Source organism: Rattus rattus, chromosome 5 (assembly GCF_011064425.1).
Source record: "Rattus rattus isolate New Zealand chromosome 5, Rrattus_CSIRO_v1, whole genome shotgun sequence".
In the NCBI taxonomy this organism is placed as follows: domain Eukaryota; kingdom Metazoa; phylum Chordata; class Mammalia; order Rodentia; family Muridae; genus Rattus; species Rattus rattus.
In genome coordinates, this window is record NC_046158.1 from 78,936,677 (window position 1) to 78,960,399 (window position 23,723).

At 36.2% G+C, this 23,723-nt stretch overlaps 2 gene segments (V, D, J or C); both read right to left on the reverse strand.

The window, feature by feature from the left end:
- Positions 1–6,518: 6,518 nt before the first annotated feature.
- On the reverse strand, positions 6,519–6,860 carry LOC116900921. The segment is given in 1 exon segment: positions 6,519–6,860. A coding segment is annotated over 1 exon segment (342 nt).
- Positions 6,861–23,031: 16,171 nt separating this feature from the next.
- LOC116900922 lies at positions 23,032–23,506 on the reverse strand. The segment is given in 2 exon segments: positions 23,032–23,339; positions 23,452–23,506. Coding segments are annotated over 2 exon segments (363 nt in total).
- Positions 23,507–23,723: the final 217 nt, after the last annotated feature.

Genomic DNA, 23,723 nt, shown 5'->3' on the forward strand with positions numbered 1-23,723 from the left:
GCCTTGCTTAGTCCCGGATTTTAGTGGGATCATTCAACTTTCTCTGTATTTAGTTTAATGTTAGCTTGGTTTGCTAAATATTGCTTTTATTATTTTAATATATGGGCCTTGAATTCTTGATCTTTCCAGGACTTTTACCATGAAGGGGTGTTAAAATTTGTCAAGTGCTTCTTTAGGTTCTAATGAAAGGTTCATGTTATTTTTTTTCTTTCAGTTTGTTTGTATAGTATTTTACTTTGATGGATTTCTGTACATTGAACCATCCCTATATCCCCAGGACAAATCCTACTCAATCATGGTGGATGATCGCTTAGGTGTTTGATTGTATTTGGTTTGCAAGAATTTTATTGAGTATTTTTGTGTTGATATTGATAAGGGAAATTGGTCTGAAGTTCTCCTACTTTGTTGAGGCTTGTAGGCTTTAGGTATATGAGTAATTGTGGCTTCATAGAAGGAATTTGGTACTGCTCCATCTATTTCTATCTTGTAGAATAGTTTGGACAGTATTGGCATGATGTCTTCTATGAAGGTCTAATAGAATTCTGCAACTATACCCATCTGTTCCTAGGCTCTTTTTGGTTGGAAGGCTTTTAACAATTGCTTCAATTTCTTTAGGAGTTATAGGTTTGTTAAGATGGTTTGTCTGATCCTATTTTAAATTTGGCACCTGGTATTTGTCTAGAAAATTGTCCATTTCCTCCCGAGTTTCCAGGTTTGTTGTGTATAGGATTTTGTAGTAAAATCTGATGATTTTTTTTGAATTTCTTCAGACTCTGCCTTTATGTCTATCTTTTCATTTCTGATTTTGTTAGTTTGGATACATTCTCTGTGCCATCTGGTTACACTGGTTAAGGGTTTATCTATCTTGTTGATTTTCTCAAAGAACCAGCTCCTGGTTTTGTTAATTCTTTGTGTGGTCCTGTTTGTTTCTATTTGGTTGATTTCAGGCTTGAGTTTTATTATTTCCTGCCATTTACTCCTCTTCGGTGTATTTACTTCATTTTGTCCTAGAGCTATCAGGTGTTCTGTCAAGCTGCTAATATGTGTTCTTTCTTGCTTCTTTTTGCAGGAACTTAGAGCTATGATCTTTCCTCTTATCACTGCTTTCATTTTGTCCAATAAGTTTGGGTATGTTGTGACTTCATTTTCATTAAATTCTAAACAGTCTTAATTTCTTTCTTTATTTCTTCCTTGTCCATGTTATCATTGCATAGAGCATTGTCCAACTACCATGTATACCTGGGCTTTCCGTCATTTTTGTTGTTATTGAGAACCAGACTAAGTCTTTGTTGATCTGATAGGATGCATGTGATTATGTTAATCTTGTTATATCTGTGGAAGTCTGTTTTGTGACTGACTATGTGATAAATTTTGGAGAAGGTACTATGAGGTGCAGAGAAGAAGGTATATTCTTTTGTTTTAGGATGAAATGTTCTTTAAATATCTGTTAAGTCCATTTGGTTCACAACTTCTGTTAGTTTTTCTATGCCTCTGTTAAATTTCTGTTGCCATTATCTTTCCATTGCTGAGAGTGGGGTGTTGAAATCTCTTTCTATTATTTTCTGAGGCACAATGTGCTGTTTGAGATTCAGTATGAATGAAGGTGCTGTTGTATATGGAGCATAGATGTTTATGATTGAGAGTTCATGTTGGTGGATTTTTCCTTTGATGAGTATGAAGGGTCCTTCCTTATCTTTTTTGATAACTTTTGGTTGAACGTCGATTTTATTCCATAATAGAATAGCTACGCCAGCTTGTTTCTTTGGACCATTTGCTTGAAAAGTTGGTTTACAGGCTTTTACTTTCAGGTAGTGTTTGTCTTTGTCTGTGAAGTGTGTTTACTGTATGCAGAAAAGTGCTGGGTCCTCTTCACATATTGAGTCTGTTTGTCTATGATTTTTTTCTTTTTTTTTTTTTTTTTTGAGCTGGGGATAAACCTAGGACCTTACGCTTGCTAGGCAAGCACTCTACCTCTGAGTTAAATCCTCAACCCCTAGTCTACGAATTATTATTAAGGAATTTAGCCCATTGATGTTAAGAGATATTGAGAATCAGTGATTGTTGTTTCCTGTTATTTTTGTTGTTAGAGGTGCAAAGATGTTTGTGTGTCTTGCTCTTTTAGTGGTGTTGCAAGGAGATTATTTTCCTACTTTACCTAGGGTGTAGTTTCCCTCTCTCTGTGGGCTTTGCCATCTCTTATTCTTTGTAGGACTCTATTTGTAGAAATATATTGTGTAAATTTGGTTTTGTCTTGGAATATCTTGGTTTCTTCCTCTATGTTAATTGAGAGTATTGCTGGATATAGTAGCCTGGACTGGCATTTGTGTTCTCTTATGGTCTGTATTACATCTGCCCAGGATCTTCTGGTTTTCGTAGTCTCGGGTGAGAATTCTGGTGTAAATCTTTATATCCTACTTGACATTTTTCTCTTTTTGCTTTTAAAATTCTTTTTTTGTTTTGTGCATTTGATGTTCTGACTATTATGTAAAGGGAGCAATTTCTTCTCTTGTCTACTGAATTTGGAGTTCTTTAAGCTTCTTTTATGTTTATTGGCATCTTTTCTTAGGTTAGCAAAGTTTTCTTCTATAATCTTTTGAAGATATTTACTGGCTCTTTAAATTAGGAGTCTTCACTCTCTTCTATATATATTATCCTTAGGTTTGATTTTTCTCATTGTGTTCTCAATTTCCTAGATTTTTTGTGCTAGGAACTTTTTGAATTTTACAGTAACTTGGATGGCTGTATCTACATTGTCTACAGCATCTTCTGCCCCTAAAATTCTCTCTTCTATCTCTTCTATTCTGTTGGTAATGCTTGCGTATATGAGTCCTGATCTCTTCCCCAGGTTTTCTGAATCCAAGGATGTCTCCTTTTGTGCGTTCTTTATTGTTTCTATTTCCATTTTTAAATCCTTGTTGGTTTTGTCCATTTCCTTCACCTTTTGGTTGAATTTTCCTGTAATTCTTTAAAGGATACTTTAAGATATTTTTGCTTTTCCTATCTAAGGACTTCTAATTGTTTACTTGTGTTGTCCTGTATTTCTTTAAGGGAGTTATATATGTCCTTCTTAAAGTTTTCAATCATCATTGTCAAATGTGATTTTAAATCCAAATCTTTCTTTCCTGATGTGTTTGGAATCGAGTATTTGCTTTGGTGAGAGATCTTGGCTATAATCAAGCTATATATTCTTGGTTTCCGTTGTCTATGTACTTGTGCTTTGCTCCCATCATCAGGTTGTTTTTGCTGTTGGCTTGTCTTGCTGACTCTGAAAGTGTCTTGGTTCTCCTGTAGGTCAGTGTGTCTGCAGTCCTGTACATGTGTTTTCTTTCAGCTGGATCTGGGAAAAAGAGCTCTCGATCCATGCTTATCACCTGGTCAAGTGGATAAAGGACCTCCCATCAAACCAGATACCTCAAACTAATAGAAGAAAAAACTAGGGAAGCATCTACGAACACCTGGAAAAAATTTCTGAACAAAACACCAACTAAGGCAAATGGGATCTTAAAAAACTCAACTCAAAAAGGACAGGTTGACAAAGCGGCAACCAACAGATTGGGAAAAAACCATTACAACAGGGTCCTGAGGAAACAAATAACCCCCTATTAAAAAAATGGGGTTCAGAGCTAAACAAAGAATTCACAGCTGAGGAATGCGAATTGAGAAACACCTAAAGAAATGTTCAACATCTAGATGAGATTTCCACCTCACCAGTGAGAATGGCTAAGATCAAAAACTCAGGTGACCAGATGCTGGCAGGATGTGGGGACTCCTCCATTGTTGGTGGGATTGCAGACTGGTAAAACCATTCTGGAAATCAGTCTGGAGGTTCCTCAGAAAATTGGACATTGAACTGCCTGAGGATCCAGCTATACCTCTCTTGGGCATATACCCAAAAGATGCCCTAACATATAAAAAACCGTGCTCCACTATGTTTCGCAGCCTTATTTAAATAGCCAAGCTGGCCAGATGCCCTTCAACAGAGGAATGGATACAGAAAAACATCTACACACAATGGAATATTTGCTATCGAGGTTTATGAAATTTAAGGCAAATGGTTGGAACTGGCTTCAATCAAGAAAGACAGCCATGGTATGCACTCATTGATAAGTGGCTATTCCAAACCTAGAACAAGCGAAACTCAAGGCAGGATGATCAAAATTGTCTTCACTCCTTCTTTAAAGGGAACAAAGAATACCCCCATATTGAGATTTCAGAGCCTGCCCCACATGTGGCCCATACATATACAGCCACCCCAATTAGACAAGATGGGCGAAGTGCAGACCCGGATGTAGATACAGGTTCAGTTCTGTTCCAGCAACAAACCACTGAACTCAGGACCCCAGAAATCAGAGAAAGAACAACTTGAAGGAACAAAAGACCCCATATGTACTGCAATGCCAACTAAAGACTATCCTACCCTGGACTCTGACCTCATAGGTGCAATGAATTCTAGTAAGAGGTATTACTGAACCCCCCAGTGAACTAGACTCAATGGGGAGGGTTGGGGGAACACCCATAAGGAAGGGTAGGGGGGAGGGGATGTTGGACAGAATAACAGAAATGTATATGCAAGCTCTGTGGTATAATCACTCTAGCTAGAAGTGCAGGACAGAAGTGCCTTGGGGGCAACAGATGGGATGTCCTTTGGTCTCAGGACTTCCTCTGGCTTCTGGGAGTTCAGGTCTCTTTTCCATTTGGAAGGCTGGCTGTGATACAGGTTTCAGTTCTGTTCACAGGAACTGGTTTGGGATTCCTGTATGAGTTCACTTTACTCTTGGGCTTGAATGTGGTCACAGTGTGCAACAGTGGACAAACTGGACAAAGTGGCAGGTGTCCTTTGGTCCCAGACTATCCACACTTCTGGGAGTTCAGGTCTCTTTTCCATGGAATTCGGTACAGGGAACTTTGGGATTGGTTGAGTTCATCTCTGGGCACAGCCAGAAACTGAAAGTGTGCCTTCCCAGAGGACTTCTGCCTTTGTGTTTCCTGAGGTCACCAGGCAGGTTGCTTGGCTTTACCTCTGCTCTCATGTTTGTAGGCACACCTGATGACTGGCTCATCTCTTGGTGCAGGCAGAAATCTCAAGGGTTCCACCCCTGACTGCTCCTAGCTACCCGTACCCTGGGGGCACAGATGGCACTAGGCGATTTCCTCTTGGGTTAGAAATGGGGGCAGAAAGTATTTTTTCTGCTCTGGGTTCTAGGTACTTCTGTATCTTTGATTGCTTGTTGGGATAGTTGCTATAGCTCTCAACATTCTAATAATTTTCTCTTAATAAATAAATGCTCCACGTTGAGTTTTTTCTTTTGATCTGTATTGCAATGTTAAACTTAAGCCTGATTGACCCCCAAATGAGAGAACATGCACATACACAAGTGATACTGTGTATCATTTCCCCTAAATTGTACCTAATTGGATAATAAAGAAGCCTACAGTCTATAGCTGGGAAAAAGAGGGACATTTGGGATTTGGCTTTTTAGACTTGGGTATGATCTGAGAGATTATGGGAAAGAAGAGAGAAATGGTAAGAGGACAAGTCTACTGGTATAGGAATCATGAAATGACCATGAGTGCTCGGCAATTGGAATTAAGAGTTGCCCAGAGGTACCCTTGAAGGTTATTGCGTAGGATATGATGGAGGAGTAAATTTTAATGACTTAGAAGGTAGATATTGCTCCAGTTATAGTGATATGTATGTTAATTATAACTGTTAAAGTTGTGCTCTTTTTTCCTGGGGACTGAATAACTAAAGGCAGGAAAGAAATCCAATCTAAGATTAAATACTTACTACAACACCCCCAGGATTTCAATCATGTGCATTCTGAAGTATTATGTCTTTATTTATTGTCAAAAATCTGCCTTCAGAAAGGGAAATGCAATATCGTTCTCTTGTTTTATACACTATTCACTCATCTTTTTAGAACTAACCACTTTGCCAGTGTTTACACAATGGCTCCTTTTAATAAAATATCATATGAGTGTATTTTAATAATGTTTGATTCTTATAGCAAAGCATTGGACACAGGAGCCAGAATAATCATGAAATGCTGCAGAAAGCTGAGACTATCAACATCCACTGCTGGAATTTTAAGACAACAGAGCATCATGATTAGAAAGTTTTCTTTTTCTATGACACAAGTGTCTTATATGGGACAAACAATGGATCCTTTCCTTTATCATCTTCTAAAAATCTTTGTCTGCATTTGAATAATGTTTAGTGGAATGTGTACAGTCAGATCCACTGTCCTGTATGAGTTCCAACTGGTGATAAAACTCAGAGCCCTCAACAGAAACAACTGTAGGGTATAAAAGAAATTGGCACTCTATGTTACTGAAGAGGAAGAGGACGAAAGTATGGGTACAGAGAGGACTGCTCAGTCTCTTCTACCAAAACAACAGTTTCCACATGAACTTTGATAAAAGTCCTTGGCATCTGAGAAACAGTTTCAGTGGCTGATTTATGAGCTATAGGGTAGCCAAAGGTCTCAGTTCTGCTTTCATGGAGTTTATGTTATGACTTATATCACTGTGTGAGGATAAGTAGCATACTGTAGACAGTAATACATTGCAAAATCTTCAGACTCAAGACTGCTGATGGAGAGAGAATAATCTGTCCCAGACCCACTGCCACTGAACCTTGATGGGACACCAGATTCTAAAGTGGATGTGGAGTAGATCAGGCGTTTAACAGTTCCATCTGGTTTCTGCTGATACCAGTTTAAACTATTGCTAATACTCTGACTTGCCCTGCAACTGATGGTGACTCTCTCTCCCAGAGATGCAGGCAATGTGGATGGAGACTGGATCAACTGGATGTCACACCGGGCACCTAGGAGTGGAGACAAAATCAATATCCCCATGGTTAATCTTGTCAAGAAAGGACTTCACCTAACTTCCAGTCAAAACTAATCATAGAGTACCAGTGAATTTCCCAATTTAGACCATTTTTACCTGGAAACCAGAGCAACAGAAGCCCAAGGTGTCGTCATTTTCATGCTGAGTTCTGACTGCAATGACAAAGGTACTGAGTTGACTGATATATGAAGAAGTGTCTATGTCTCTTCATTAAGAGCATGCAAATTATTTAGTACCACTTAGAGTTGGGCACAGCTGCAAGGCTCATTCATCTCAGCACTTTGCATAAGCACAGGGTCCCCAGATGTCTGAGATCAAGCTACACATATGGCTCCATTGAATGCATTTCATTGTTAATTTTTAAAGTTATAGATGGCATTTTGAAGGTTATTTGAAAACTTCTATTATAATGATATCTAAGTTAAGTAATACATTCCCAAAAGGTTTTGGGCATGCCATAGAACAATATCTGACTTTTTGGGAATATACATCAAAGAAGAGATTAAGGGTTAACTGACTCATAATTCTTATTGGTTAAAAAAACACTATGTCTTCTTATAAATTTTTTTTTGTGAATTTATGTACTTATTTCTTTAAATGAAAAGTATAATTTTCAGGGATATTTTTAGTGAGTTACAAAGTAAAAGTAAACAATATTAGCAAAGCTTTCTAAATTATAAATGAGTAAATACAGAGTAGGTGAAAATAACTTTATTCCAGTAATTATCTTTAGTGATTTGACCTGTAACACTAAACATTCTAACTTCATATAGAGATGGAGGTAGATTCATTCCCATGGGCTAAATAGGTTCTTCCTTTGTGCAGTTTGGAATCCTTCAGTTTGTCATTTTTCTGCCATTACCTATTGTTTACCACAATTCGTGGCATGAAGGGTTGGTTAATGAAGATAGACTTGAATACTATAATAGAAAACACTGCTACTTAGTCTTCTGGATATCACATCTGACATCAGGGTTTGGAAAAATACAATTTTCAACAAAATTAAGAACAGGGAACAAGGATAGTCCAAGTTCCCCACGCAACAGCTGTCAAAGTATCCTGTTTATATTTGCATTGCAGTCCTTGGTTGCTTAACAGAATCCCTCGTGATCATGTCCTGTTCTGCCTCAAGAGACTGTTACACACTGTGCGACCAGCCAATTAACAAGTTATTGGAGCAGTGGACTCTGCTTTGGCCACATTCTAAACAGCAGAAAATAAAAAGGTCTAGGTACAACTGCAGAATTGCTTGTCTCAGTAACTCAGCTTGTGCTTATGTGCCGAGTCTCTCCCAGGTTATAGCAGAACAACTCATATTTGTCGGAAGAGAAGATCTTCTCCTATAAAGATCCTGCACTATGAAGAAAGAATAGCATATTTCATGAAAAGGAAAATCATGAGGCTACTACAATCTTTAACTCATACTTCTACAAATTTGATTGGAAAAAAATTGTGTTCTCAGTGCAAAGTATTTCTGAGTTCAGGGTAATTTATTTGCCTCTAATTGAAAAAAAAAACAGTTTATCTTTACCATTGTAATTAATTGCAAAGTATATTCTGATAGTTCTAGAACTCTCTTTCCAGAAGTGGAAATAAAACATCCTGTTGGAACATATATAATATGTACTCTCAAAAGGATCCATCTCAAGGGTAGACTTCAAGGTCTGACATTATGATCGATGTTATGGTATGTTTACAGACAGGAGCATGGCTGCCCTCCAAGCACCTGATGGAGATCAATGCAGATATTTTACACCTAACTAATGGACTGAAGTCAGTGACCCCTGTGGTTGAATGAGGGAAAGGCTGGAGGAATTTGAAGAGGAAGGCAACCCCATATTAAGACCAGAAATCTGAATTAACTTGGAGCCCCTAGATTTCTCAAACACCGAGTCACCAACCAGGCAGCAAACACTAGCTGGTACTAGTTCCAAGACACATATACAGCAGAGGACTGCCTAGTCTGGCCTTGGTGAGAGAAGAGTCACTTAATCATGGAGAGACTTAAGGACCCAGGAAGTGGGGAGGCCTGATCAGGTAGGGTGGGAGTGTGGAGACATCCTCTTGGAGAAGGGGAAGAGGAATGGAAGGAGGAACTCTCAGAGGAATGAAAGGAGGGGAATAATGACAGGATTTTAAAAAATGATTTAAGATAATTTAAAAAAAATGTGTCACTCACAAATTTACTCATTTGAAAGTAAGACTTTCATAGCCAGAGACTAAATGGGCTATATATTCTTCAGGTTGAGAACACCTACATTTAGACATTTTCGAGTCTTGTGATAAAATTTCCCACAGTATAAGAGCATTAATGGTCAATGAGTTCCACTAGAACACATTACTTTAACCAAAATTACTATTTCTCATTATTTGACCATGTCATGTGCTATGAATGTAGCGTTATTATTTTTGATTTAGTAAAGGGGAAAATCCTATACATGGCAAGATATTTAAGGCATATCCAGACACAAAGCCTCTGTCTTGTAGTGAGGACAAATATCTCAGAAAAATTTAGAAGCACATATTATTTGATTGCAAAATATTTCATGTCTCTATGTGTGTGTGTATGTGTGTGTATACATATATATATATATATATATATATATGTGTGTGTGTATATATATATACATATTATTTTTATCATCAAAGAAATTGAATCAGACATGTCTTTGAAATTATTAGAACCTTGAGATTATGGGAGTCTTCCATCTTTTATCAGTTGGAGGGTGGATAAATAGTAGCTGAAGCCTAGACATGATGACACTCATTTTTCACATCCATTCATTCAATCATATTTGCTACAAATATCCTCTCTTTCTCCTATGATTAAATTGAGAATAATACACACTCTTAACACTCTTAGTAATAATGTTATGCAACAATAAATAATTATTTGATATAATAATTTAATAATTGCCTGTAAAACAGAAAAAAATTTCATTTCTATTGGTTCCTCAATTGCCATGCTGCCACTTATTCTGGCATAGTACCATTTGCGGAACTTCTTTTGCGTTAGACCATGAGGATCAGTAAGAACAAAGGTCTTAAGGAGATAGCACCAGGAACAACATTGAGGTACACATATCTTAGATTGTGACAATAGCTATAGGATCTGACTGGTTAAGGATCTGACCAGTTCAACACACCTTAATAGTGAGGACATAAGTTCTTGAATCCTCTTATGAAAAGTAATCTATTACATTTTCACACATGTTAACAGAATGGCACAGGACAGAAAGGCCTTCCTGTGTATCTCAGTTGTAATCTAGCATTAGAGGCTGAACCTTAGTTTATTTAAACTTGTTTCCTAAATTCTATCCCATGTACACCTGTGCCTTAATATTTGTGCTGGATTTAAACATAATTCTTATTCATGATTCCACTATTGCTGTAGGCGGTCCTGTATCTTAAATAATGAGATTTTGAATTAACAGTTTATCCTCAGATGTTTATCTGTTTTTATTTTTCAGATGTTAAAATCATAACATTCTTAGAAAGGAGCATCCACATGATACACTTAAATACCATAAAAATTTAAGGTGGAGGAAGTCTTTATTATCTAACTACTCAATAATTAGCTTCCTCTTCTTGCTAACTAAAATTCAATACTGTTTTGCTGTAATCATGTACTTTTTATGTGTAGAATCTATAAATAAATTTGCCCAGCACATTGAGCCTTTCAAAAGATAGCTGTCAGGAATGTTAATTTTATTAGTTTATATAATTAAATAACATGATTAATTTTTATTATTTGAAGCATCTGACAATGTGTTTTACTTAAAATATAAATAGTTTAAAGCTTCTCATCTGTGGTAAAATGAATACTGTTTCCAAACACAATCATCCAAATGTAACTAAAATCCAAAGCCAACTCCCTGGTAGATTTATCTTGTTCACAGGAATATTAATTTATCAGAACCAAGAAAACCGTGATGTGTCCCTATACTATGTATGACTCTTTCAAATTCTGAAAACATTCTGAAAAATAATTTCTTTAGATTTTTGAATTGCATGTAAACCTGACAGAGGCAGCAATATTTGTGTTGCCATCTTGGGACCTGTGAGACCTGAGGATAGCAAGCCTCTGGATTACTATGATGTCAGCCTTACTTGTAAAATACATGTATTGTAACCGTGCTTTCTCAAAATTGTTGGGGTGTGTGTAAATAATTGCCCTTTCTCTTTCATCTCAAGTTTTTAGATACAGTGAGAGCAATTGATTGAATTTTTTTTAATAATTAATATACCTGCCTTTCACAGATTACTATCTATTTAATGACAAATAGGCGGTCAAGATATTTGGATCTCTCTAATGACAGGTTCTATGATCTGTATGATTTATTTACAAGAACACAGTGACAGGAAATAGAAACAGTAAAGAAATCAATATGGAGACATCCATAGAGAAAGCAAACCTAGGACAGAATATATAATTTCCCTCAAAATCAAGAAATAAATATTAGTTAATTATCTTCCATGAACATTTCTTGATTTATAATTGTCCACACATTTTTGTTTGTAATTGCACTGTCTTGATGGCTGTGTGTATCTTGGATCTCCATTCTGGAGCCATTCTAAAGCCTTTTGTAGACATTAAACTTCTTGTCAGTTTTACGCAGTGAATAGAAGTTAGTTTATAAAAAGACATTGCTTTGTAACTTTTTTCTTCACGATTAAATTCAATAAATTGTCATTGATACTGTATTATATTTTCAAGTATTTCACAATGAAGTACAACTGAATCAGTACCTTAAATATCAGACAATTTTTTTTCATTTTGAGAATATAATCTTGATATCTGGTATCAGGAGGATTATTCTCCAATAAGGTCTCTTGTTGACAGAGAGGACTTTTACTGTAGCCTTAATGATCTTTTTAATGGTATTTCTAAATCTTTATTTCCTCTCCTCATTTATACACTATTTTACAAATAATATAATACTTTTGTCAATTTGTATAAAAGCTCATACAATGTATATGTATTAAATTTATCCTCAGTTTTTGGTTGCAGATTCCCTATGTTCTCCACCACAGGTGCAGACAGGAACTTTAGATTATTGTTGTTTTGTTTCATATTCTATTTTGTTTTTGATAATTATAATGAGAAAAGATGGTGAAAGGTTTATATTTTGTGTGTCGTGTTTTATTTATACAGCAGAATTTCTGTTTTCTAGGAGGTGATATTAAACTCTCTGCAAAAGAAATATGCCTGTCTCAATTTCTCAATTACATGGAATATAAACACAATCCTGAGACTATAAGAGAATGGAAGAAATCCAATTGCATGAAGCAGCCAGAGAATGCTATGTACGGGTATAGGTAACGAAAATCAGAGCTAGGATGTTATCTCATGTTACTCCTGCTTATTAAATTGGAATATTTTTGTCTCTGTAGATCTTGAAATTTCTCTTTACTGTCTATTCTGTTGTTGATAAAGTAGATAAAGTTCCGGCAGAATATATCTAGCTTTAGGTCTCAACAGTAGAAGGGAATGTGACTAAATAATCCTGAACAGAAAAAGTGATGCTTAAAAATGACCGCTTAGGAGTCACCGGTTTTTATTCTGCTCATCACTGCTTTGCACTTGAAATTCACACTAAAGTGTGCAATAACTGTGCCAAAGTCATATTCTTTGTAATCCTAGTAATACTAAACTGTACCAAATAGAAGTAACTTAAAAATTTGGTAGAAATTTCTTAGATAATATCATGAGGACAAGGAAACATGTTGAATCTGAAAGAGATCAAAGAAAGTAAAAAGATAATATTCTTCAACCATAAGGAAGAATGCTTTCTTTTCTACTGAGGTTGGAATGAGGACACTTAGTGACCAAGTTTGTACAAAGATGAGCTACTTTTGTACTCAGGTCAGCCCTGCTCAGTTTCTTTTGATTGGCCTATGCACAGCTCACTGCCTTGAGTACTTTTAAATGAACTGCTCAAATTTTACAGAAAGGTCAGTCCTAATAACAACAAAGCATGAAAATGAGAGTCTCTCCTCATTTCCTGGGGCTGATGATGCTCTTGCTTCCAAGTAAGTAGAAACTGTCTTGTGAAATTTTTAAAAATATTATAACTACTGTAGTTTGCTTTTTAAGGCAGTCTTGTCATACTATTATTAATTGAATGGGTGCTTGCTTTTTATTTTCCAAAATCAGGTGCCACATATGCCATCCAGGTTATCCAGTCTCCTTCCTCCCTATCTGCATCTCTGGGAGACAGTCACACTCAATTGTAGAGCAAGTCACACATTAGCAATGTTGTGGCTTGGTACCAGCAGAAATCAGGGGAAGTTGCAAAGGTCCTGTTCTATTATTCATCCACTTTGCAATCAGGAGCTCCCTCCAGGTTTAGTGGCAGTGGGTCAGGGACCGATTTTTCTTTTAACATCTGTCACTTGCACTTGCAACTTACTACTGTCAACAAGGATATAGCTGGTAACACAATGATACACATAATGACAAAAACTGTTCCTAGAAACAGAAGCGAGAGTGAACATTGTCCCCTATTATTGTTTCTTCTCTAATATTATGGTAAATTTTGTCAGATTCACCAAGTCTTTGAAGTTTACCTGGAGACTTTTGTGAATTTCACAAGGTGATTATTCATCCAACTCTCAAGCTTATCACTACAATTTTGTAGGTATGAAATTACTTCTAATGATTCCTTAATAACAGATGTCTACATACCTGACACATCTAGATATAGGTAGCAATGCATAAACTAAACCAGAAGCCACAACAAATATTGAAATAAGTGATTATTTTAATACAAGAAGATAGAATATTAATGGTAGGTATTAACTTTAACTTGAATTCACAGAAGTAGATACTAACTAGTATTCTCAGTTTTTCTCTCAGAATACAGAGCTCTCTACCTGAAATATCCAGGCTGTCCAATCATGCTGTGTTCAGACCTGTTCAAAAGTCTATGGCAGCCACTCAGTGTTGACAACAGAGTACAGTATGTTTGCTATTACTTAAGTTTTGGATAGGTAGAGATTAAGTGTAGACATACAATATGTTATTGTGGTTTTTTACCACTCTCACATGCTTCATAATCAGCACCTTATGACTGCCTTTTTACACACTGGTTTTCTGGCAGAAGTGAAAGACCAGATCAGTGTTTGGAAAACATTATAATCATTGTCATAATCTTTTTAAAGACATGTGCCTTTTGTGTGGGTTAGTCTATTTATTAGTCTACTTGTTTACTTTCATTTTGTATACTTCTTTGATTTTTTATCACTTTTGCTGCTTTGTTTGCCTAAACAGACAAAAATCTCATCTCTTTATTAAAAATAACATCAATTTCAAGGTCGTGGTGATGTATTTGTATATTGTACTCAGAAGCATCATAGTGTTAGACTGCGGTAATTGGAGGAATATTTTAAAACAAAATTTCTGCATTCTACAAATTCTTTACCAAAATGAGACAGGGGCTGGATAGATTGCTCAGGAGGCTGAAGCCTTTCTTATCCTTGTCAGAAAACTGAGCTAGCTTCTCAGCTCCTACATGACAGCACACCCTAGTGTATTTTCAGTTCTAGGGGATTTAATTCCCACTTCTGGTCTGCAAAGGTACCATGATGTACATACATATATGCAAATAAAACATTCATACACAAAAATGTTTAAAAAGGTCCAAATTTGCCACTGTGAATTAGCCCTAGAAAAGCATACATCTAAGGTGTCATTATAATGTTCCAGTTTACAGTTCTGATTGTTTTTTAAGAGGAGTCTTACATTTTCCTTTTGTGACCTCCTCAACATGTATAGGCTAAGCAGACCTTGAACATTTGCTACAATAGGCCTGAACAGAAACATCTGCCTCAGTTGCAGCTGGGAGCTTCCACATACTGGAATTAACGAGCTTCCATGAAATGGAAACTTATCAGATTGGCTGCTGTGCTGTTGCTACCCTGTGTTATTGTTCTAGATGGGTTTCGTGGGTTTCCTTTCATATACACTGATCTGAATATTTAACTTTGAGCCTTGATCAGAACACAGTCTTGGCTCCATGTTCCCCTAGCCCTCCGGACTTTTCATTTCCAGCCCTCCTTTCAGTTGAACCCTGCTCTATCTTAAGCCGGTGCATTGCTGCACTCTTTCCTTTGTTATTAAATTTGCTTTGTTTAATAAGGCAACTCCATCCACATATATTCATATGAAATATGAATAGAAATATCTCAGGAAGTAAAATTTCCTATTATACTTTGATCCTTCTCACATATATAGTGAGTCATAGCCTACACACAGGAAACTCTTGTCCAGCACATTTCATTCTCCATGACTTGGTACTGGTAAAGCATCCTTTGGGAGTCTTTTTCTGTCAGAATGTGCACAGAGAGTACATTATCCTTTGGGAATCTTTTTCTACTGGGATGTACACATCTTCAGGTTTTGTGTTGCCACACAGTCCATTAATTTTCTTAATTTCAATCTCAATAGCTGAAATCCCTACTTTACCTCATGAACCCTTAATCCAGAATAGATGATCCAATGAAATTCATCGTTACTCCTTTATTCACATGAGGCTGGTAAGTATATACCATTTTCAATAACCACCAACATAATTTTTCCCTCCATCAGCTAACATGATAGTCGTTTTAATGTATTAGTAGAATTGGCTGATTTTGTTAGTAACAGAACATGACATATACCTATACAGCACTTCTCTGAACATTAATTTGTTTGACACAATCCATTTCCTTAGTACGCTGCATTTGTATTAGTCTTTTTTGACACAACATGAAAATGGGAGAGTAATTATATTTTGTACTACTATACTCAGGTATAGTTTATTATGTATTTGTGCTTGAAAATAAGACATAAATTGTATCTTCTAAGGCTAAATAATAAACGATCACTTCCAGCTTAAGGATAACCACTGTTAAGTACCAAAACCACAAACTCTGACAAGTCTAGAACACCCAGTTTAGGCAATATTCACAGTTAATTAAGTATAGTTTCATAAGAATTCCTGGCCTCGAGCAAAGGGTAGTTTGTATTTTTTGATAATTTTGTGGTGTTAAACTAGAATCTTAATAATTAAATCTTTATTAAGGAATTTCACAAATCTCAATGCTTGTCATTATTATAAAAATATACTGTATTTCATTACATGACCCTATTCAATGGTTTCTTGCTTTACATTATTAACCCATTCAAGTAACCTATCTGGATTGAAAATTCCTCACATTACTATTCTTTTAGATAGCATGAGATATTAATCACTGTTCTCTCTTGTGTATTGATCAATTACCAAGGACTCTTCATCACAGATAAGATATGGGAGATGTAATGATTTGTTTTAATCTGGAATGAGAAAACATGCATTTAATGTTCAGAACTCTGTGTTTAAACTAAGATTTTTCAGCTTTACATTCCACTTTGGTTGGGAAATGTCTTACTAACACCTCAAATCTTTGTGGTCTTTTGTTCATTGATATTAAGTATTATAGCATTCTATGCTGTGAGGCTTTAGATGATGTTCAGATTTTGAAAACATACACTGTCTATACAGTGAGAAACAATAAGGGAAAAATATAGTCATGGAACTACGACTTGAGTTGCTGTACATTCCAGTCGTCTCTAGCTATATGAAGAACCGAATTATATTGTACTCACTAGCCAATTCTATATGTGGAGGATACACATATCATAACTTCTCAATATTTAATGAAATATTCAGGAAACAGTGCTATAATGCACACAAAGAAGGGCCAAGTAGCCTTATCCATTGACAGTCTTGGTACATAAAATAATGCAAAGTCATCATCACTTGCATAGATTTTTCTTTTACTGGTGCCTCTGCCTCTTAGAATACTTTAAGAATATTATTCTCTCTGCTGGGTCATGATCAGTATACATGAGGAAAATAAAGTAGAAAGATGCTGTTCCCATCTGTCATTGGACTTCTTGTGGATATCAGGTAAGGTGACTGAACAAATTAAAAAGGTAGAGTATTGCATTTAAACATCCAGTTTTCATTCTATATATGGATATCCTGATCCATAAAGAAATTTATTTTGTTTATAGCTGAAATTTACAAAAAGAAATTCCCCCCTTTATCCTACTAATGCTTCAGATGTTGCTTTAGACTCGAGGGGTGACGTTGTGATGATCCGGTCTCCAGCAGTCCTTTCTCTGTCTACAGAGAAAAGAGTGAGCATTAACTGAAGATCCATTCAGGACATTGGCACAAGCTTGTACTGGTAGCAAATCAAACAAGCAAACAAATAGGAACCAAAGGTCCATATGCTTCCCAAACTATCTCTAGACCTCCTCTAGGTTCAGGGTCAGTGGACCAGTACCACTTTAGATTCAATGGTACAAAGCTCTTTGATCCTGCACAGTTTTGTTTCTTCTGCTTTAGATCCTTTGTAACAAATAGCATTTGTATTCCCATCACTTTGTAATTAATCACCATTGATTTTTAATTCAAAGGAGAAAAGAAGTTTAAATCCATAACATGGTTTTGTTGTCTTTGATATTTATTTTAGTATTTACCTTTTCCCTCTTGTCTCTTTGTATATGGCATTACATTTCAAGCACAGACTCTCCTTATTACCTTTCACAGTAAGAGTAACACAAAAAAGTGTAAAAGAGTCCCTCTTGTATAGGAACATGCTTTAATTTTTTATTTATTTATATATCAGCTCATTTATCTCTGCACTTATGAGTTAATTAATTTTAATAATTAGTTAGCATTATATTTATTAAACTCCTATATAATCTGTTAAAATATTTAGTTTGATAATGTATATTTATTATAATATGCAATATAATATTTTAATATAAAGTACTAATTTCCACAGACCTTCCCATGATTTATTAATTTCTAAATTTTATACTTAAAGAAATAAGCAAACTGATAAGTAATCTGCAAATTATTGTTCAACTTTTTCAGCTGCTGAAAAAAATTTAATGTCCAGTAATACTCGTAGGTTTTCTGTAGTAGGCATACACAAGTAAGTTTAACAGTTTTTCACCATTTAAATTCAAAGCAACAGGTTTTGTTGGGACATTTTCACATATTTTTGTTTTCATTTATATCTATCTTAAATGTTCAACCATATCTATCTGGCCTGTATCTATAATTTTACCCTATGTCCCCCATTATCCCTTGTTCCTTATTGCTCTGGTGGGTGTTCTTCACCATCTACCATCAGTAGAACAGAACCATAATTTCTGCAGGATTACACTTAATAAACTTGTCACAGAACACTAGGATGTCTGCTTAGGATTCTGTCTTACTTCAGCATGGTTTGAAAAGGGTGATTTTATGGGTAATTAAGTGTCCTAAAACAAATATATGCACTCATAACCATGGAATTCTAAATTTAAAATAAAGCAAACATTACTACTCTCATTTTATTAAATATATTCCAAATAATAATATATATAAAAGACTTAAATCTTAGGTAAAAATTCATTGGATAATAAATGTGAAATCTATGCACTTCCATAAGCAGATATTGATAGCTGTGATCTCTCTTCAAGACGAGATTTCTTGGTTTCAGATATGCATCTTTAATTAGCACATTGGCTTCAAAAGAGTAAATTACTCCTTGGTAAGACAAAGTTCTCAACTTAAAACCCAATGGCTAGAGTTAAGAGAAAGTGAAAAGAATCCAATACCACAAAGTAGCGAGAGAACACTATGTTGGTAGAGAGATGTGTAACTAAAATCAGAGCTAGTTTGCCAGCTCACTTGCTTCAGAAAGGAAGGCAGAACACACCCGACTTCAAGTAACTGTAGTTAAAAGCATTTAAAACCTCATTGCATTCTAATACAGGTACCCATGGTAGAAAGGAATGGGATTAATTCTGAATAGAAGTGTTACTTATAGATAATGCTTAGGGAATATAGGTTCTATTCTTTCTTATAAACCATGCTGCTCATGACTGCTTTTTTCTTCAGCTTCACACTAAAACTGCAAAGTACTGGGTGATGGGTAATGGGGTTTTCTTTTGTTTGTTTGTTTTGTTTTGTTTTGTTTTTTAGGTGGGGTTAACAATTTAGTGGGATGTTGCTAGGAAAAGAAGATTCCATTTTGCTTTCCTTATTAAATTTTGTAATTCAACTCATTATAAGTTGGGATTTTATATTATTTTGCTTTAACACTTAGATTTTTTTGTCTTGTACCCAATTAACTGCATGTGGAGAATAGTGGCATAGGTGTACATGTTAGTGTTCAGTGTCACCATTTTTTAACATGGCGGTAAATTTCCCTAGATTATAGAGATATTTTGAAAATCCAAAGATACAGCATTGCTAAGTATTTATTTCATGCCTATGTCTTAAAAAAATTATATGCAGATGTGTGCCATACAACCCTATCAGAGGTGTTGGAACTAATCTGGGTTTTATTATCCTTGAATTTTAGAAGGTCCAGAGAAAATATTATGGAGTTCAGAGTTCCAGTGTTGAGATTAGCTTCCTGGATTTGGCTCACTTTCCCCTTTGCCTATAATATTCTGCAGTTTGTCACAAATGTATGTCCTATCTCCATTTTATGTCTTGTTCAGGCAACAAAGGAGTGCTTTTATCATAAAAGCAAAAATCAATTTCAATATCTCTATTGTATTTCTGTTTATATTTCATGAGCCAGTGCTTTCTATGTGGCCTCCCCAAACTGTACGGGAACTTGGGAGGGTAAATATTTTGGTTAGTTATTTGGGTATCCTAAACAGGAACAGAAACAAGTAATCTATACACTGACACACAATACTTGGCATGTGATGTTGCTATGGAAATGAACTCAAAGTTTTATACTAAGATGAATTGAATAATTTCCATGCTACTATTGTTCAGATTGAAGTCACTATTATACTTTCTTACTACAAACAGATCTTCCTCAGGGGCCTCCCTCTCTACAATCTGTTTTCCAGCAGTAGAAAATGTAAAATGGAGATCTCCCACATTCCAGACACTGCCCAAACCTGAAGCAAACTGATCAACAATTCTCTGCACACAAATCCTGTGGGAGGGAGAACTAAACCTTCAGAGGGGCAGACATGCCTGGGAAGCCAGAAGAGTCTACACTCTTCCCTCATTTCTGACTCTAGAGGAACAAACCTAATGCCATCTGGGACACTGGTACACAGGGGCCCCAGGAAAAGTTAGCGCAGTTTCTCCTGGTTGCCGCCCTCAACTAGAGTTCAAAAGCAGCACCCCACGAGCAACTTGAGCCTCAGAACCACAGGTAAGACCAACTTTTCTGCTTCAGGTGACCTGCCTGGTGGACTCAGGACACAGGCCCACTGGAACAGCTGAAGACCAGTAGACAGGAAAGACGAAACCCCCAAAAGCAGAACATTCTGTTCCCATAACTGGCAGAAAGAAAACAGGAAAACAGATCTACAGCACTCCTGACACACAAGCCATTAGGATGGTCTAGCCACTGTCAGAAATAGCAGAACAAGGTAACACCAGAGACAACCTGATGGCTAGAGGCAAGCACAGGAAACCAAGCAAAAGAAACCAAGAATAAACAGCATCATCTGAGCCCAATTATCCCACCAAAGCCAACACTGAATATCCAAACACATCAGAAAAGTAAGATCTAGATTTAAAATCACATTTGATCATGATGCTGGAGGACTTCAAGAAAGACATAAAGAACTCCCTTAGAGAGAAGCAGGAAAACATAAACAAACAAGTAGAAGCCTATAGAGAGGAATCAAAAAAAAAATCCCTAAAAGAATTCCAGGAAAACACAATCAAACAGGTGAAGGAATTAAAAATGGAAATAGAAGCAAAGAAGAAAGCACAAAGGGAAACAACCCGGGATATAGAAAACTAAAGGAAGAGACAAGGAGCCATAGATACAAGAATCACCAAGAGAATACAAGAGATAGAAGAGAGAATCTCAGGAGCAGAAGATTCCATAGAAGTCGTGGACACAATTGTCAAAGATAATGTAAAACGGAAAAAGCTACTGGCCCAAAACATACAGGAAATCCAGGACTCAAGGAGAAGATCAAACCTAAGGATAATAGGTATAGAAGAGAGTGAAGACTCCCAGCTCAAAGGACCAGTGAATATCTTCAACAAAATAATAGAAAAAAAAACTTCCCTAACCTAAAGAAAGAGATGCCCATAAACATACAAGAAGCCTACAGAACTGCAAATAGATTGGACCAGAAAAGAAACTCCTCCCGTCACATAATAGTCAAAACACCAATATGTTTTTCAAAAATACTGAACACGAAGAAGAAGGAAGGTAGGTACAAAAAGGACTGTTTAGCCTCTCCTACCAAAACAAGTGATTTGTCCTGAGACTAGCTAAATCTCATATGACATCTGAAATACAGTTTCAGAGGATGACTCACCATGAGGAACATATAGGGCAGTCAACCTGGATACTTCTGCTTTCATGAAGCTTTACGTTATAGGTTGCATGATTGTGGGAGGATGATTACTATCTTGTTGACAATAATAAGTAGTAATATATTCAGGCTCTAGGTAGCTGATTATGAAAAAATAATCTTTTTCAGACCCACTGTCACTTAACTTTGATGGGACTCCTGAGTGTAAATTCTACGTGTAGTAGATCAGGAGCTTAACTGTTCTATCTGGTGTCTGCGGATACCAGATTAAATAATTCCTAATGCCCTGACTTGTCCTACAATTGATCTTGATTCTGTCTTCCTGGGAGGCAGACAGGGAGGATAGAGACCAGTTCATCTGGATGTCACATAGGGCACCTTGGAGTGGAGACATAATAAATACCCACATTGTTAAGCCTGAAAAGAGAGGATCCCTCCTAAATGACAGTCAACAGAAATCACTGTGCAACAGCTAAATTCCCAGGTTAGACTATTTTCCTTTTAAACCAGAGCAACAGGAAAACAAGGAACTTAGCATTGGCCCTCATTTCTATGATGGGTCTTGAATACAATGACAATGGCTTAGGATGTGACTGCTGTGTTAAGAAGTTGGGGAATGAGCTAATGCAAATCATTATTTAAAGATCAACAATTGCTCTTAACCAGGTGACATTCTTTCCAGCTCAATGAACCACTTTTAAATATATGTTTTTCATATGGATGCATGAACTCAATGTAATGCAAATAATATTCATGTAGAAACTTTAATAGTTCACAAAGACATTCAAGAAATTATGTTAATTAATAAAATAACTAAGGTTTTAGAAGTGTGGTACTATAATTTCTGATTTCATTGTTCCCTTTTCATAAAACTAAAATAATTAATTTCATATATATTGTACATACATTAAAAAATAAATGAATGGGACATCATGTAGGTACATAAATAAATAGATGAATGGGATATCATGAAAATACAAAAACTCACAAACACACAAAAAAAGAAAGAAAATACAAAAACTGATATATCAACAAATAATAGACTAAGTTTCTAAGACAGAGAGAGGGAGGAGAGGAAGAAGGGAAGCAAGATTGAGAATATAGATCAGTTTTGTTCTATATTTTTTTATTTTTCATTAATACTTCTTCTGGAAGCATTTTAAAAACAACCCTTCATTATCAGTGATTTCACTTATAAAAATCTGTATTTCATACCACAGAGTGTGATTAACAGTTTTATTAGTGTGGTTCAATATTGTTTGATTCTAATAAACAAAATAGTGAACTTTGGATCCAGAAGAATTCTGTGTAAAGTGCTGAAGACCAGCAAAGGAATCAAAATCCTTTTGATACAATTTCAAGACGAGCAGGGAGTTCTGGTTAGGCCACCTTCCTTTTCTCAGACACATGTGATGTACCTGTTGTAAGAAAACTAGAAATCCTATGTACTGTCACTTTTTACATTAATAAATCTCTGCCTTTAAATACTGGTGTTTTTAGGCTAATTTTCTACATTGAAATAATGTGTGCTGGAATTTTCCATTCTAGTCGCATCCATACTTCTGTATGCATCTCCACTGTTGATACAACTCAAGACTCCTCAAAGGAAGCAAATGTGTCCTCTGTTAAGGCACAAAGACATTGGTACTCTGTATTGCTGAACATGAAGAGGAAGGAAGATAGGCACAGAGAGGACTGTTTTAGCCTCACTTACCAAAACAAATGACTCTTCATGAACTTAGATAAAACTCCTCTGACATCTGAGGTACAGTTTCAGTGGGTTACTCACCATGAGGAACATTTTGGGAAGGCAAACTGCAAATTTCTGCCTCCAGGGAGGTTTATGTTATGAGTTCTATCATTGTGGTAGGATGTTTATTAAACTGTTGGCAATAATAAGCGGCAATATCTTCAGACTCCAGGTTGCTGATGGTGAGAGAATAATCTGTCCCAAACCCACTGCCACTGAACCTTGATGGAACTCCTGCATGTAAATTCGATGTGTAATAGATCAGGAGTTTAGTAGTTCCATCTGGTTTCAACTGGTACCAGGCCAAATCACTTGCGCTGCAACTGATGGTGAATTTGTCTCCCAGAGATGCAGGCAGGGAGGATGGAGACTGGGTCATCTGGATGTCACATCTGGCACCTAGGAGTAGAGATATAATAAATGCCCACATAATTAAGCATTAAAAAATAGGACACCTCCAAAATACCAGTCAACAGGATACATTGTGTAATAGTGCAATTCTCATTTTTACCTTGAAACGAGAGCAACAGGAGCCCATGGAACAGAACAGTGTCCCTCCTGTCCATGATGATCTTGACTGCAGTGATAATGGCTCAAGATGTGACGGCTATATGAAGAGTTCACAAAGATGGGTTGTGAATGTATGCAAATCATTGGAAACCAGTTAGGGCTGAGTACAGCTGAAAGGCTCATTTCACTCAGTATTTAGTACAAGCACAATGACCCCCAAATACCCAAGGTCAGACCTTAGAGATGGCACTTTTTTTAAGCTTTTGAAATTAC